We start from the raw sequence: 19,018 nt of genomic DNA on the forward strand, positions 1-19,018 counted from the left end.
GCGAAACGACTTGCGGCGAAACGGCATTCGGCGAGACGACTTTCGGCGAAATGGCTTTCAGCGATATGACCCGCTCCCATTGAAAATATATACAAAAATTTGCAGAATCGGCCGAGTAGTTCAAGAGTTATAATTTTTTTAAAAATGTATTTTTTGAAGAAAATTGAAAATAATCGTTTCTTTTGATCTACCCTAACTAACAAGGAAATGGTCACCCTAATGACAAAATAAAAATGTCACGAAATTCTGAGAGATCGTATATCAGTTTGTCATGGAATTGCTGTATATGGTAAATTTGCCAATATCGGCCATGGTCCTTTGAAAAGGCCACAGCTCGTTAACTGAAACGTCGAACAGTAGAAATCAATTGCTCTTTTCGATCATGGAGGTTTTAATTTGGCGGTCAATCGCCTTCCGGGTAAGAAAAAAAATTCTTGACCCTATGTACGGAATTGCGAATTGAACCCAGGTGGACTGCGTGGAAGGCATCAACTTACCCATCATACTATATCCGTCTCTCAATAATAATGTTCTGGTAATTATTATACTGCATTAAACTTATAAAACCAGCGTTCTGGTGGAATTCGAATTATAAACTTTAAACTTGAAGACAAGTTTTTTCATACAATATTTAATAACCAATCAATTTCTTATATCCATAAACAGGATTAATGATATTCCTTAAAACCCTTACATTATAGGTATTTCTAGAACGGGTTTGGTGAGTAGATGTCAGAAAACGATATTTGAGGTGGTTCTATAATCCAAGATGGCGACTTCCGGTTTATTGATATTCTTGAAAAACACTTACAATATGGGTATTTTCGGAACGGTTTTGATGAGTAGATGTCGAAAAACGATGTTTGAGGTCTCTGATTTCAAAGATGGCGACTTCCGATTTATCGATATTGCTTGCGAACCTTCACGAATTGGGTATTTTTGGAAAGGATCTGATGAATAGATGCTGATAATCAGGAAGCGATAACAAATATGTCGTGATGAGAGTTACAATACTTTTTTTATCAAGTGCACCAAAAAAAATTGTGATTTGTATAACACTGAAAAAAAAGGAAATCAGGAACGCGTGACTTTAAGTAAATGATTTACGTTTGAGGTCGCTTTTAACTGTTATGGTAAGAATTTTAGTTGTTCAATAAAATCATACAATACGATTAAATACGAAATATTGAAATCATACAATACGATTATAACAAGAAAAAATAATGCAAGGCACTCGACCAAGCTTTTTAAACGTCTAATCGTTCTGGTTGTTTCGAAAATATTTATATGGTACAATATTCAAACAATATCGATGAACTTTAAACTTGTGGTCTCCAGTAAAAAATCGATCGCAAAATTCTTTTTCTTAAACACATCTACTTCTACTTCTACAAGTGATATTGTAATGGTTTTCATGGTATATCCATACAGCTTAACTCACCATATTGATCTTATTATCAAATCCGAACCGAAAATACCCATATTGTAAGGGTTCTTAATGAATATCAATAAATCGGGTCCCCGGAGAACGACCAAAATGGTTAAAGCCGGGGTAAAATAAATGATATAAAAAAATCGGAAGTCGCCATCTTGGATTTCCACCATACACTGAGCGAAATAAAAATAGCACCACCCCGTTTTATAGTAATACTTTTATAGACTTCAACGTAGAAAAACTAATTTATATATCAAACAGTCAAACAACTCTTTTGCCACCTTGTATGTATGTTATAATGCTTATTATATGGACTATTTGCATTTTAACCGACCAGTTCATGAAAAAACGTACGAAATAAAAATAGCACCACCCTACACAAAAGTCGGTTCTGATAAATTTTGACAGATTTTTGTGTTGATGTTTGTTGATTAGTAATTGCGTCATGCTGAAGGTATAGTTTCTCTCTAATAGTGACGAAAGAAGTTCTTTTTTGTTGTAATATAGCAGTCATGGGTCGATCTAAGCATCTAATGCTAGAAGAAAAAATAAAAATGCTAATGCTGGAAGAAAAAATAAAAATTAGGACATACCACGACGCAGTACTCTCCAATAGAAAAATTGGTCGAAAGCTTTCTCGATCATACACTGTTATCGGTAGATTTTTGAAAAGATATGAGAAACTTGATTGTATCGAGAAACGTGGGAGCAAAAGTAAGCCTTCGAAGAAGGATGCGAGAAGATTGCAATAAATCAGAAAAGAACAGCATCCCAAATACGTGCAGAGATGGATCTACCAGTAACAACACGACGAGTTCAACAAGTTTTGTCGAGCAACGAAAACCTAGATTGGTGTAAAAGACTGGTAAAACCTAACCTTAAAGTGAAGCATAAGTTACACCGTATCAATTTCGCAAAAAAATACATTCCCTCACGGATTAATGGAAAAACGAACTCTTTTCTAATAAAAAGAAGTTTAACCTGGATAGACCAGATTGCTGGCAATACTATTGGCATGATTTGCGCACTACATAGAGATGTTGAAGATAAGCTTGATTGAACACGGTGAGTCCTTGATGAGTCCGGATTACATTTTTCAACAAGATAATGCTGCAATCCATAGTTCAAAATTGACTAAAGGGTGGTTTTATGTCAAAAACATAGAAGTTATGGAGTGGCCAGCTTGTTCTCTGGATCTAAATTCTTTCGAAAACCTGTAGTCTATCCTCGCTCGTTGCGTTAACGAAAACAGGAAACAGTTTGACAACGTAAACACGCTAAAAAATCGAGTTGGCGAATGTTGGAAGGAGATCACACAGGATATTCTTGAAAATCTGGTATTGTCAATGAATTCACGTTTAATTAAAGTTATTCGAAATAATGGTTCATACACACATTACTATGTTGTTTTACAATGTAGAATTAGGTTATTTTGTGGAAAATAAACTCGTAATCCGGTAAATGAATAACTGGTGCTATTTTTATTTCGCACATTTTTTCATGAACTGGTCGGATAAAATGCAAATAGTCCATATAATAAGCATTATCACATACATACAAGATGTCAATAGAGTTGTTTGACTATTCTATATATAAATTGTTGTTTCTACGTTGAAGTCTAGCAACGTTTTGCGATGAAACAGGGTGATGCTATTTTTATTTCGATCAGTGTACCTCAAACATCATTTTCCAGAATATACTCATCAAACCCGTTCCAAAAATTTTCATATTGTAGGGTAACAGAGGTATTTTGGCCCACTTTAGGATTGATTTTATTTTGGCCCACTTTATGAAAATATCCATCAAATATTGTAATATCTTTAAAAAACCCTTCCGCAATAGGTAATTTAATGTGATTAGCTTCAAATTGATGCAAAATGAGTTACTTATCATCGATAAAATCCGATGAAATCGATAAAGTTTGTTAGGTGGGCCAAAATATATGAAGTGGCCAAAATACCTCTGTTACCCTAGTAGTTTTCTTGGAATATACAAGAGCTGGAAATCTTTTACATTGTATGCAAAAACCTCTTTTTACGAAGTAGGTTCGTAAAAAAAGTTTACGTTATTTGGGATTTGGTTCGTAAAAAGAGTTACGTTTAAAAAGGGGAAACGTAAAATAAGTATTCGTCAACGGAGGTTTGGATGTGCCGCGGGGAGTAAACCATTCAACCCCAACCTGTCCTATTCGCAACTGGTAACCGGATGAGGTCGATCGACCCATCATCGGCTCGAATGAACGGACGGAATTTTCTATCCCGCTGTCTAATTGATGAGTGAATATTTGCATTCTAAGTGGAATTCACATTAGCACCGACAGCACGAGGTAGCATGCGGGCGCCTCCAATTTTTTCGATTCATATATTGCCTCCCCATTGGCGATATGAGGGGGAAAAAATAGGAAGCCCTCCAGGAGAGTAGTCTACGTGGTAATTGAAATTGACACCCGACCTGGGTACGGTTTTGATGGTCTGCTCCGATATTAAACTTGACGTGAGCTGACCTGGATTGCAGCTGATTCAAGGTCGGCCGTTTTAACCGTGCGTTTGTTGTTGAGATTCCCACCCCCTCCACGGAAACTAAATTTGGATGGCAATTGTCTAACACAAGCAGTTGTGTGGGCTGCCAAAACAAAACAAGCCAACAAAAAAAAAACAAGCGCCGCAGTTCAAAATGTTATCTTCATGCAAACACATGAAACGAGCGCGTGAGTTGAATTAACCCGACTGCTCTCTTCCGCCAACCGACCCCACATTTGTGTAAACTACACAGCAATTCACCGAAAAATTCCTCTTCTGGAGGGTTGTCGCTGAAAGATTTTGAGCTAAATGGACTGAAAATAACCGTTAAAAGTGGTGTGAAAATTAAAACTAATATAAATTGTCTACGCGTGAAGCAACTGAAATACGAAAACGGAAAACGGTCCTGCGAGTGCGATTAATTTGTATACAGCACCCCTTTTATTTCTGTTTAAAGCCGGAGTTCAAATGTTTTACCCAAATATTTCCCCGATTAAACGAATCGTCATAATCCACCAACTCACCTTCGCGCGCCTTCAGGTAGACCGTGTTGGCCACGATATTCTCTAATTCCATGAGTTCCAGGTTGGCGGCCTTTTGTTGATAGAATCTTGTCCACGAAAAATGCGATCCCGCGCCGCTGGTCTGCCACTGGTCTCGACTCTTGCTGCTGCGCCCTCTCTACTCTGGCACCCGGCTTCGGCTGCTCCGGCTAATTGATAATTAGGAGCTCGCGGAGCTGTGTTGATTGCTTAAGTATGCCGTGGCGGCTCTTAAGTATATGGCACCAAGATGTGGACGGGAAAAAAACGGGTAGCGTAAGTTACCGGGACGGCAGTCCAGTTGGTATTTGCCAGCTGCCACAAAACCAGCCGTTCAATCTGTGCTCCAATTTGCTCTAATCTTCTGGTGATTATCTGCTCTTGATGATGGAATGGATAAACAAGTGCTCTCTCTCTCTCCCGCTCTGGTGGCGATTGCTTTTCTTGTCTCACTCACTGTCGAAGCCAAATGGAACGAAAAAAAATCACAACGTTATTCCACTCGAGCGCCGTTGGCGTGCGTGTTTAATTAAGCACTCATCCGCAAATTTTAAACTCGGTATCGGTTTCTCTCCACGCTGCTGCAAACAGACACGATGATCACGTAGTACTCGAATTGCGTAACCTGGGAATCTTCCTTCACTCGCGGCGACCACGACGAATCTTCATTTCTTTTTTTTCGAGACCGAAAACGATCTATTGAACGGAATTGGTTTCCGCTTGCATCGCACCTTTTTCTCTCTCTCTCGAATTCGATCGATGCCACGCGCACCTCTTCTTTTCACTGACGACGGCAAGTTGCGTGTTTAACCCACTACCAACGTACGGCCGTTTCGCACCATTATCGTCAAGGACGACGACGCGATTTTGTTTGTTAACCACTCTTATTTCGTATGCACCACCGTCCGGAGGAGTTCCTACAAGAACGTACTCCGTATTCGATTCAAACACGCGGAAGAAGCAAATTTTAAACGGGGATGCTCTGTTTCAATTGTACATGTGGGTCCGAACTATAATCGACCGAAAATAATACCGGACGTGTGGAATCGAACACAATGAGGCTCGACGGGTGATGAAAAATTTGGCACGAGCACGCGCGGATGGACGAGATCCTTGGGTGCGAAGTATCTTCCCGATTTAGATGTCACTGAGGATGTGCTTCTGAAAAGAGAGAGAAACGGAAAGAAAAGAACAGCTGTTAGTCTTGGTAGGTGTCGACGAACGGACGAGTGTGAATAAATCTACGAACGACGGAGGCAAACATGTTTTGGAAAATCGCAACAAACATGGAGCTTATTTTGTTTGGCATACGATCTTAGAAACTCGCTAGAAGATGAATAGTTTCATTCAACAAACGTTTGTCGAACTGGCAGCAGCCAATTAGTATTGTGGTGATTGATTTAAATCATCCGCATTCTTTGCCGTCTGGTCGCCTGCAAAATTGGACTAGTAAAAGTTTTACCGGTGTGTTAGTGGATATAAATAACGCGCTATTCTCATTCACCTTCGACACTCTCCAGTGCATAGCAGTTCAAATTGAACTGCTAGTGTAACTTAGCAGTTTAGTTTGAACCAAAACATGCGAGTTTTCTCAAAAGTCACTGGGCCAAAATTAACATGCTTCAAGTGCGTGTCGATTTTCATTTAATTCCACTGTACTATAAATATTGGCTCCGAAAAATTATACATATACAGCAATTACATGAGTAACTAATATACCATTTCTCAGAATTTCGTAATATTAGGAAGAATCGTTCTCCATCGTAAAATATTAGACCTGTATTTTTTGTCTTTCCTTGTTAAGGTGGATCAAAAAATCGATTATTTTCGATTTTATTCAAAAAATGCATTTGTTTTTAATCATAACTAGTGGTGTTATGATGCCTTTCTCATATTACTTATATTTTCAAAAATATCACTAGTAGATTTTGTGAAGAAATTTTTTTTCAATCCTGGATAAAATAAGAAACTTTTTTTTGGTATGAACCAAAACAAAACCTTTTCCATTTGTAAACAATTGTGTCAAGTTAATAAGAATTTTTCTTTTTTTTACATCGTCGCACTAAATGATTAAACACACTTTAATGAAATCAAACAGCACCCTATGAGACTATAGGAACTTTTATTTGAGCGCCTGTTTGTGGAAATCGATCAAATCATCTCTGAGAAAATTGAGTGAGTCTCATTTTAAACTTTTTGACCATTATTTCCGGTACTTTTGGAACCGGGAACTTGGAACCAGTATAGCCGAAGGCGGTTCGTTTAGTAAGTAACTAATATAACCCACAAATTGAATCAGGTTTAAGCCAAATCTAGAAGAATTTTACCCTTTTTTGCATCGTCGCTGACGGTGTGAAATTCAATAGCAAGCTATGGGACTATGAGATTTTTTTATTTTATGAGTGACATTATTTGACACATACTCACTCACATACATCCACAGACACATAACACATGGATCAATAAGTCCCGAGACTAACAATGGAAATAACATTTTTTTTGCAAAATTTTTTTTTATTCATCAACATAATCACCATTTAGGGTGATACAATGTTTTCCAACGTTTTTCCAATTTTTCAATACCATGTTTATAAAAAAATTTATCTTTCGCTTCAAAATAAGCTTCAGTTTCAGCGATGACCTCCTCATTTAAGCGAAATCTTTTTCCCTGGAGCATTTTTTAAGATCAGCAAAGAGCCAGTAGTCACTGGGGGCTAAATCTGGCGAGTATGGGGGGTGGGGAAGCAAATCAAAGCCCAATTCGTTCAATTTCGCCATTGTTTTCATCGACTTGTGACAGGGTGCATTTTGTTCCATCGAAAGAAATCGCGGCACCCACTTGGAAAAAACCTTTTTCATGCTCAATTTTTCATGAAGGATAGTAAATACACTTCCATATGATATCTGTGTCATCTCAGCAATCTCACGGAGCTTCACTTTACGATTTTTCATTATAATTTTTGTCACTTCACTCACATTTTCCGGTGTAACGGCTTCTACAGGTCTACCCGAGCGTTCCGCGTCATTTGTGTCGGTACGACCACGTTAAAACTCGGCGAACCACCGACAAATCGTTGCTTTTGATGGACAAGAGTCCGGATAACATTTTTCAATCCATTGTTTCGCTTGCACGGTGTTTTTACCCATTAAAAACCAATGTTTTATCAAAACACGAAACTCGTTTTTTTTTTTCATTTTTTAAACAAACTACAAAACGACTTTACTCCAACCTCGGTAACTCAGCTGTTTCTGGTCAGATCGACTTAAAATTTTGACCCGTTTCAAGCAAAGGTTAGTACTCTAGAAAGACGTGGTTACTGGTTTACTACGAGCGCCACCTCTGCTTTAGTCTCGGGACTTATTGATCCATGTGTTATACCATCATATCTCCGGAACTAAAAGTTACAGCTATTTGATCTTTGAACTTGATCAATGGCCCGACAGTACGAAATCTACGAGCATAAGTTTGATAAAATCTGTTCAGCCATCTCTGAGAAAATTGAGCGCGTAAAAATATCTTCGAAAAGTACAAACACACACACACACTGAGAGAGAGAGATTTTCCGATCTCGTCGAACTGAGTCGAATGGTATATAACACTATGGGTCTCCGAGGCTCCGTTCGAAGGTCGGTTTTTCCAGCAATTCTAATACCTTTCTATACACGGAACGACCGAAATTAGCTCTGCGCCTAATTCGTATTACTGTTTTTGAATTAGTTGATTTTAACAACAAAATTTCCAAAATAACTATAAAATTAGTTAAAATTTAGAATTTACTGTGCTGAAAAAAACTCTTATTTTTAGAGAAAGTGTTTAGTTGGCGAATATTCTGGACACAAACCAGCAATATTTCAATCCAACACGAAATTCTCATTGACAACTAATTTCGTTATTAAAATCAGAAACTTTGATTCTATTTATCTATCACCGTCATTACTGAAGGACAGCAGTGTCAAAGCAAAACAAACCATTAAAAAGCTAAAAGGGACCGTCTTGTTGAAACTGCTCGCAAATTGTTTAGATGTTTTTCGCATGTGTTACGATATATCCCTATATAATTTTCTAAACCGATATGTAAAAATGACGTAAACTGTTAGTGGAAAGTGTATTTATTTAGAATTTGTGCGCAGTTAAAGCGATTGTGGGTAATAATGTTTTAACGCGAAACAGTGAAGTGAGTTTCGAATGTTGTACTCTAATTGTACACGTCAAATGATGTTTTTTTTGTATCTTCTCATTCCGGGCTACGCCGTCCGGTGTACTACTTGTATTCGGTTTTTGTTTGCCGAGTGCTCAAAGTTTTCAGTGAGAGAGTCGATTTCGCGAAGTCGAATGAAGAAAACAGCGATTTAGAAGTAAAATTTTCAAAAAGAAGTTTATGTTTCGCTTATGTCTTTTTCTCCAATACAACATTGTATTTATACCTGCAAATATAGAAAAGATAACCGCGACTGAAATTTTTTTCGGTAGTAGTGTGCCATCTAGTGGCTAGTAGTCGTTATGGTGTTAACGAGCGCCATATAGCTGCTAATTGCAGAAACCAATTCAACCATTTATGTTGGTTGAAAACAACGTTTTATTTCTCTAACTCAACTAAAAAATTAGTTGAATGGATATGAAGCGTGCCTTAGCTAAGAAATGACAGCACGTTTAATTGGTGAATTCAACTAAAAAAATAGCCATTTCAACAAATATTTTATTATTATTAAGAAAATTAGAATTAAAAAATCTAAATTAGCAAAAGTAAGATTTTTTTAGTTGTCTCAAAAAATAACTAACTAAAATCAGAAAATCAACTAATTTTTTCGCCAAAATGCTAATTTCGGTCTTTCCGTGTAGAGTTAGGCTAACATTTAGGGGTATTTTTGTTTCAACCAAAAATCACACATTTTACTCCGATTTCTTCACGCGCTTCGCCTTCGGCTTATCAGTGCTTAAACAGCTCCAATTGAACTGGCATGGTCACCTAGCAGTTTAATTTAGAGCGCTAAGCAGACGCTAAATTTACACTTTTTATGTAACACTTGAAAGATAATATTACCTCTTTAAAATTTAAAGTATTCCAAGAAAATATTTACGTTTGCATGTGCGACTATGAAAACTTGGCTAACGATTCGCAATAATTGCAATACCGGATAGCGAAATTTTACTACTGAAAGAGGCGACCATCAAATGATTTTTGTTCTAAGGGAAACCGAAAACGAGTTTCCTAAATCATCACAGCCCGTTAAGTCTAGAGCCTGTGTTTAGATGTGCAACTATTCGAAATCATCTCGGAACACTGAACGAAGAACTTACCTCGACGCTTGGCTGCCAACCATTCCTCGAAGTTAATGAAAGCAGCTTTTGCTGTCGAAGCTTGCATTAATTAGCAGTAAAATGCAATGTACCAGAGGTGATTAACTGATCGGAAGACTACTTCCAGTGTTTCATAGCTGAATAAAACATGAATAGGCATTGCATTTCCGAACGTAGAAATGGCAGCTCTCTTTAAAACGCTTTAAATTGCTAGGTACAGCCATAAAAATGACACTTCCAATAGCGGCAACTGACAGTCCGTTCCGTAAGTCTCGTAAACCTACTTTTGTAGATGCGTTATTATTTATTTTATTATGAATTTTTATGATAAATTCCATAAATCAACTGGGATACCTTCACTCTCTCACACACACACTCCTTGCCACTTGGAGGTGTTGGGAAATGCAGTTTCCAACGAAAAGGCCTACCTCCGGCGACGATGACGGCAACTGTAGCGGCAACAGCGGCGACGGCGGCGGCCAACCGATAGAATACAGACCTACCCAACGCCATAACTCACTCATGTCGGCCCCGTGTCGATCGGTTTCCAGTCAGCTAGCTAGCTAGCACTTACTCGGTTGCTTGTTGATTTCACGATTTGAAGCTGGTTTCTGCACGTCTGGCGTGATTCCAACAGGTAAAGTAATGCTCAACGGGGTGGCCCCGTCCTATCACGTGGTGAATTGATTTATTCGGAATAGCTCGAACAAGTGGCATCATTGGAGTGCACATTGGGTTTGTTGTTGTTGTTTTTGTTGCAATCAACCACGCCCTCTCGCGCCGAACGACGGACACAACTGGGACACGCAAACCACAGGGACCGGACCGGACCGACCGACCGGGTAAGTCTCGATTCGAAACCAAACCATCAGCGGAGGGCAGCGAATCAAAACAGAGACCGAGTAGAATGATGCATGTTGCAAGAATTGCACATGGGAAGCAAGGGGACAGGGTGACGAATGTCGTCATATTATCAAACAACCGCAGGTCGTCCCGATAATGGAAAATACCAACCGAAAGCATCGCTCCGTCGGCGGGTGGAATCTAGATAAGATTGGATTGTGGTAGTGGTAGTGGTTTCTACATACCACAAGCGGTGCAGAATATTTTACGACCCACCGACTAGTTTAACTAACCGCGGATCAACGTTGTCCTGCCGATTAACTTAATGCGAAATCAAATCGATGGTTGACCAGTGAATGTGTCCCAACAGTTTAACCGAGTTTATTGGAATGCAACGAACTGCAGTAGCTGATCGGACGTATGCAGTACAGTACGGTTAGTCTCGAAAACCACAATCAAAGAAACCGACACACGCGTAGCAAAATCAATTATAATCTGATGTTTTGACGTCTTATTCCAGGTCATTTCACTCGGTGGGGAACAAGCCGCGGGCCATTGAAGCTAAGCTTTGATAATCGTTGTCGAGAAAAGGTCTATCTCCGTTGCACGACAATGGGTTGGGTCTGGCATCGACAACTTCAACTTCATAATTACACCTCTTACACTGCCACGAACGCTTCCGGAGTCGAATCTAAGTTGTCTTTCAAAAAACCTATACTTTTTTTTAAATCATCAGCCGTCAACATCACGCCGGATTTTGACGTGTGACAGTCCCCATAATCTACCCCGGGTTGGAAATGGTTAGACGCGACGCCCATAATCGAAGAGTGCAACGCGTCGCAACAGTGCGTGCGTATGGGAACTAGGTGCGAACCTTTCCCCCAGTTTGGAGTGCTAATGCTCGAAACGGGTTCGCTCTATACAGCCCCACCGTTGTGGGGTCCGTCCGCGCAACACGCCTTAAACATGGACCGGACGAGGTTGTCGATACATTTTATCGGCACGATAAAATAGTTTCGATTGAAAACAGAACTTTACCTAATGTGGAACCTTGTTGCTGCAAGATTGCTACTATCCTCGCTGGCTGGCTGGCTGGCGAGTGCCTTCCGAGCAGTACCGAAATAGCGACGACGACGACTATTCGGCCGCATTCCACATGGCCGGTAAAGGCTCGGACTTGGATATCGATCTGATCGATTCGGATTACATTATTGCTTTAAATTTTTTGTATACGCATTTGCTTTGCTTTATAATTGATGGAAAAGATATAAATGATCTCTAACGATAACGAGTCTGTACGGCTCCAAACTAGTGTTCTAGAAGCGATTGATTGACATCTTTAATCGTTATAAAGTGTTTTGAGTCACTAAGACTAACGGTAGGGGATACCGGATTACTCATTCTCCGTAAATATAATTTTTCGTGATTTAGAGGATGTTTGCAGGCTCGAGCCTTATTTTCGAGAGATATGAGGAAAATTTGAAAAGAGAGGTCCATAAAAAGAATTACCATGAAAATGGTTTAATTCGCATAATTTAATTTCATTGCAGTTCACCGCTGATCAATTTTCGTACTGCTGCTGCACTAGTTTTCTTCATCCCTCGTCACGAACCACCAGCAATATGAATTAGCTTTCAACCACGTTCTTAAGTTCCTTGTAATTTTCGAAGCATGATCCACCGAACCGAACCAATTTGGTAGAAAGGTAATAGAATTGCTGGAAAACCCGCTGTTTTTTGATAGGATAGTTCCGGAGACCCCTAGTAGTAGTCAATCCGATCCATCCAATTTTCTAGTACATTTTCAATTGTTTCTGGTTTGAGGTCTTCAATTGTTTCTGATCGGTTGGCGTAACATTTTTCTTTAACCGCTTCCCAAAGCAAATAATCCAACGGCGTCAAACCGCTGCTTCTCGGAGGCCAATTCACATCACCATTTCAGCTGATTATTCGACTTCTGACAAATTGTTCGAAGAACATCGATTTTTAGATTTTAGATGTTTTAATTCTAATTCCCTTAATAATAATAAAATATTTGTTGAAATGGCTATTTTTTTTAGTTGAATTCACCAAATAAACGTGCTGTCATTTCTTAGCTAAGGCACGCTTCATATCCATTCAACTAATATTTTAGTTGAATTAGAGAAATAAAACGTTGTTTTCAACCAACATAAATGGTTGAATTGGTTTCTGCCATTTGCAGCTATATGGCGCTCTGTCACCGAAAAAACGTTAACACCGTAATGACTTCTAGCCACTAGATGGCACACGACTCCCAAAAAAAATTTCAGTCACGATTATCTTTTCTATATTGGCAGGTATAAATATGATGTTGTATTGGAGAAAAAGACATAAGCGAAACATAAACTTCTTTTTGAAAATTTTTCGTCTCAATTGCTGTTTTGTTCATTCGACTTCGCGAAATTGACTATCTCACTGAAAACTTTGAGCACTCGGAAACAAAAGCCGAATACAAGTAGTACACCGGGCAGCGTAGCCCAGAAGGTTGGAAGATACAAAAAACATCATTTGACATATACAATTAGAGTGCCATATTCGAAACTCACTTCACTGTTCCCCGTAAAAAACATTATTACGCACAATCGCTTTAAATGCGCACAAATTCTGAATAAATACACTTTCCACTAACAGTTTACGTCATTTTCACATATCGGCTTAGAAATTTATATATGGATATATCGCAACACATGCGAAAAACATCTAAACAATTTGCAAGCAGTTTCAACAAGACTGTCCCTTTTAGCTTTTTAATGGATTTTAATGGATTGAGTTTTTAGCTAATAAACTTGTTAATAAAACCAATTTCATTTTTGTTTTCTTTGCCCTGTCCTTCAGTAATGATGGTGATAGATAAATAGAAACAAAATTTCTGATTTTAAATAACAAAATTTGTTGCCAATGAGAATTTCGTACTGGATTGAAATATTACTGGTTTGTGTCCAGAATATTCGCCAACTAAACACATTCTCTAAAAATAAGAGTTTTTTCAGCAAAATAAATTCTCAATTTTAACTAATTTTATAGTTATTTTGGAAATTTTGTTGTTAAAATCAACTAATTCAAAAACAGTAATACGAATTAGGCGCAGAGCTAATTTCGTTCGTTCCGTGTTGAAATCTATTAAGCCGTTTTTGCCTTTCTCATATAGAACCATCACTGTGAAAACCGACTTTTTAACCGAGGCCCGGAGGGCCGAATGGCATATACCATTCGACTCAGCTCGACGAACTGAGCAATCGTCTGTGTGTGTGTGTGTGTGTTTCCGTCCGTGTGTGTGTGTATGTATGTAACAAAAATATGCACTCACTTTTCTCGGAGATGGCTGAACCGATTTTCAAAAACTTAGAACTTCAAATGAAAGGTCTCATGGTGCCATAGCCTGCTATTGAATTTCATTTCGATCCGACTTCCGGTTCCGGAGTTACATGGTAATATGTGAAAATTAGAGAAAAAGTCCGGAACCGGAACTAAAGCGTGATAAGTGGAAAATTACCAATCTCATTAGTATTTTTTCACGAACGATGGTCAAAACCAGAAACAAATCCCATAAAACTGTCTGATAAATTATTCTAGTTTGCAGAACTTGTTAGTTTGTGGGCATAAAAACTTAATTTAGCACTACTGTTCCCTCTTTTCCTGTTCCAGAAGCACCGAAAGTGATGAAGAAAAACTCCAAAAATGGAACTCACTTCGATTTTCCTGCGATGCTTGAACCGATTTTCACATATCTTGATTTGAATTAAGGCTCTGGATCCGACTTCCAGTTCGGCAGTTACAGGGCGATGAGTGTCAACGTTTTCAAATCGCTATGTAGATTGACAATATGTACAACACCGAAAGAAGAAGAAACCACAAAACGAACGATACGTGCTTTGTTCTATTTCGAAAACGTTATAAATTAATCGAAACTGTTACGGATGTCTGCTACTGGTGTGCGATATTGGTAAAAGCCGGTGCTGCAGGCTATAAAAATTTTAGCTAATCTATTTGACAATAGCGACCGAAAGAATGAACGAATATCTTTGAATTCAAATTCATTTACAAAAATATGCAATTTGCACAGCCGGTAGTGCAGCAACACAGTTCCAGTTGTGTAGTGATGTCAATAATAATAACAATAAAAGTAAAAAATAATAATAATAATAATAATAATAATAATAATAATAATAATAATAATAATAATAATAATAATGATAATAATAATAATAATAATAATAATAATAATAATAATAATAATAATAATAATAATAATAATAATAATAATAATAATAATAATCCTCCTACATATTTTATGCTGCCAATTCATGCTGACCTACATATGCAGAAATAACAGAAACTCAGGTTCGCTTCGTTTGTTAGATTTCATTTAATTGATTTAATCGAAATAGAGAATGAGATAGTAAGTATAAGTTTAACTAGGTTCAAAACTGTTCAAATTTGTAGGTCATATTTGTTGCTGGCAAACAAACCAACTTCGGCTATTCCGGTCTTCTGAATCCGGTTTCGGAAGAATTAGAACTGGTGATTAAAAACTGCAAAAAGGATCCCACTCGCTTTCCTTCAAGATGTCTAAAACGATATTCACAAACTTATAGGTTCAAAGGAAAAGTCTTACAGTGCAAATCTATGAGAAAATGCGCATTATTTTTTTGATGTGGAACACATTTTTATTTTCTATATAGGGGTGCAAATTAGAAACTCAAGGAAAAATACACGTAGTAATGTGGTCAGGTTTAAAACACTTACAGCTCAGTATATTTTGTATCAATTATTAATATTATTTTGTTATTTGATTGGAAATATTTCTAAGATTCGATTTGAATGTATCAAGCCACGTATTTTCAATTATAAATGATTGAAATGTAGATTAGTAGCGAGCAGTGTCCTATTTTGTGTGCTAAACATCTCCGGCATATCGGATTTCCCTGCCATAGACGACGGTTTTGCAGGGGTAGGCGATATATCAAAGGGAAAGCATAGCTCTGATTGGTCGCGAACGCGAATTTATAAATAGAAGCGAAATTATAGTTAACGCTTCAGTCCTACGTGTAGCATGCTAGAGGTAGGTTGTTGCTAGACAGCAAGACAAAAAGTGCCATAAAACGATTTGAAGTTTTAATTGGTATGCTCTGATCTTGTGTCATGCAAGCTCAGATGAAATTCCATGTTATGTCGTTTCGCCTGAGAAATTGACAACTACCCCAGGGTAAATGTTGAGTGCGTAAGATTAATTTCTAATTTATATAAGATGAACTCGATTGATAATGAGAATTAGTTTATCGCTTCAACCGAAATCGTAGAATGGTAGAGAAACTTAACGCTATAAAAATCACTGCTTGCATACAAAACTTGAACACAAGCTTGACGAAGAGAAGCTTTAATATCAAAATCCGTATCGCAAGTATGTACAAAGAAATAATTGGATACATTTGGGATATTGGTATAACTTCGTCGGCAATAAAACGAACAATGTTTGGTGTTGGTAAATCTAGGCAGACTCTCGTGCAATAGCGGATTCAAAAGTGTGACGATTGATTGAACTGTTTGATTGTAGATCATTAGAAATTTTGGTTGCCTTGTTCCACATCAATGGCTCGAACAACCCCATGGGGCTGATCCTTGTAGTTTTTCGGAAAGTTCTCAACCGATTTTTACTAACTAAGATGCAAATAAAAGTTCTTGAAATTCTTTAAAAAGTCCCCGACAAGTTGATACTGATCCGACTTCCGGTTATTTTTTCTATCGTTCATCCGGTGAAGACGTTTGAGAAATTTTTGAACCCTTTTCGACTTGTGTATCTTGAATAAATGAAAAGAGAAGGGTATACGTACCGCGCAAATTATGTCACGTAACTTCGGAAATCCGCGTAAAAAAACGCAAAACTAAAGAATTTTGTTTATACCAAATATCTTAGAAATGCATGATAGGTACGTTCAGATTTGGTGTAATCTCGAAAAAAAATTATTTTTTTAAAATCGACTTAGGGAAAAATTTCCGAAATTGATTTTTTTTACTCCTGATCATCCTCCGAACAAAAGGAACGATTATGTTCGAAAAAGGCATGTCACACCACTCCGAAATACTATCCATTGGAAGAAAGGTGTGGGGAAACTTTTTTTCACGGTGCCCAGAATGATTCACGCGTATTACGTATAAAATGGAAGATACCGATTCCTTCCTATGTTATCTTAGGTCAGATCACAAGATATTCACGTAATTCGTAACATGCAAAATTCAGCCAGTACTACTAAAACAGAAATCAGTACTAATTATGCCCAGAGTAACAATAAAACAATCTTAACGATTTTGCAAGGCTAACCTATCAACGAGAAAGCAATTTTCCTGAATGTTAGTGAGATTCCGCCCGATTCAGGGCTATACGAGATTTCCATTTTATGATTTACCTCCGTAAATTTTCAAAAAAAAATCATTTTGTTCCATAGCTCTACAATTACACTTCACCAAACATTAACAATCGATACATCGTACGAAACTCAACCACAAAGCTCAAACGCTTCCACTCATTCGCATAAAGCGCATACAAATTTGTCCGAAAATATTGCCGGCTTCCAATTTCAATCTCACATCACTAGATCGCATGTTTCGGTGTTCTTGAATTTCCACAGCACGACAGAGTGACATCACTGCGACCGGAAATCAAGAGCACATTCATACCAGGAATTTCAATTTCAATTTCACTTCACATATGTCGCCATACCAACGCAATGACACAGATTGATAGACAGTTTCTTTTTGTCCCACCTTCGATGGCTTTGGCAATGGCACATGCGAAAGAATCGCCAGAACCGAAGTAGTCTCTTATTTTCAAATCCTTTAGTTTTTTTTCAAATCTATTTCGATTTCAACTCAATAGTATAAAAGTCAAGTGCACTAATGATTACCCATTATTGGCTGCACAGCTGTCCCGAATAAAAATATTCATTCCCAGATGCCGTCGATTTCTTGTAATCCACACCAGCAATCCCTGTTGCTGACCAGCTTCAAACTCGAAACGATTTGCATCTCTGAGTAGGGATAAAAACCGAGCACTTGGCAATCATAATACAAAACCACCGGTCGCTGGAGATTTCCGGTTTTGCCATTTACAATGCGCCCACTGTTATTCTGGTTGCAGTTGAGATTCATGGAATTGGAGCCCTACGCAAGTGGGTTGTGAGGCGGCACTGCAACCGACGGCGACGGCGAAACCAGATGGGAAATCGATCCGGCTGCAGTTTATTAGCAAATACGGCATCAATTAGACTGTAAATGATTTCATTCACCTTTGCCTTCTCGTCTCTTGGCTCTCACTTAGTACTGGAGAAGCAACACTCTCCCGGGCTCCGGGCAACCGAAACGGACTTGCCTAGCGGGGTAGCGGGCCCCCCGGTTTCCCCGGTCTAATCAATGTGCAGTAAATCGCAGTAAACGTGCGGGAACACTGGAACACACGACAGACGAAAGGTGGCTGTGACTGGCAGGAACCTAAGGGGGAGGGGTCATTTTCTAGTGTGGGAATTGCACACACAGAGGACACTAATGGAACGAAACGAAGCTAATGGACACGGTTGGCCGGGTTCAGAGCCGAGAAGTAGAAGTAGTAGGTACTCTTGCCGTTCCCGGAGCGATTTGCAGCAGGAAGCGAAGGCAACGGAGCTGCGGCGTTGCATGCACAGTTTCATCGCTCGTCGGCGGAGATTACCGAACGCAATTTAATGGATGGGCAAAATTAGTCGTATGAAGTTTTATCGCCCGAGTGAGAACGGTCGGTGCCGAATCAGCCACTCAAGGATCGAACCGGATGGTGAGATTAGATGGACGAGTGCACACCCAGCGGAGAGATCCTGCCCGTCAAGTAAGACGGTGGTGCGACGATGTTTCGAGTGGAGCTTTGCTCCGAACGCTACGCGATGATGGAAGCCCGTTTGGAGATTATCCGTTCTCAACGCTGGACTGCCGGTGCCTTCGAATCTCGTGATTTGCTCTTTCAATTCCAACATCCTACCGTAATCTACTCCGGTATGGTGCTCTTCATTTGGTGCTTTGGTCGGAACAGCTGCGAAATCAAAACCCTAGTTTATCGATTTTATGCGAAGTCGGGTGCTCGTTTCGGCTCGGAACTTACGCAACTCACTCTGAAAAATGTTAGCGCTAGAAAATGTAAACACAAACCGCGTAAGATGTGCTCCTACTTCTTAGGATGATGATAGGACGGTGCAACATTTGCCTTTCAAATTCGAATAAAACCATATATTCACTCGACGTTTTGGTTTATTGCAGTTTAAAGTTTCACTAATGCTTTATTTACGAATCATAATGTAATCCAAAAATAGTCTCCAGTTTATACGATCCATACTTGA

At 38.7% G+C, this 19,018-nt stretch overlaps 1 protein-coding gene across 2 annotated transcripts in view; it reads right to left on the reverse strand.

Moving 5' to 3' along the window:
* The window catches only part of LOC131438332 (G protein-coupled receptor kinase 2), a 243,925-nt gene that overhangs the window by 208,070 nt on the left and 16,837 nt on the right, over window positions 1-19,018 (reverse strand). For both annotated transcript variants that reach the window (XM_058608267.1, XM_058608258.1), the window contains exon 3: window positions 4,479-5,657. In XM_058608267.1, coding sequence (XP_058464250.1) covers window positions 4,479-4,530 — 52 coding nt within the window. In that variant the 5' untranslated portion in view covers window positions 4,531-5,657. The remainder of the gene's footprint in view (window positions 1-4,478; window positions 5,658-19,018) is intronic.

This window comes from Malaya genurostris, chromosome 1 (assembly GCF_030247185.1).
Source record: "Malaya genurostris strain Urasoe2022 chromosome 1, Malgen_1.1, whole genome shotgun sequence".
Taxonomy (NCBI): Eukaryota; Metazoa; Arthropoda; class Insecta; order Diptera; family Culicidae; genus Malaya; species Malaya genurostris.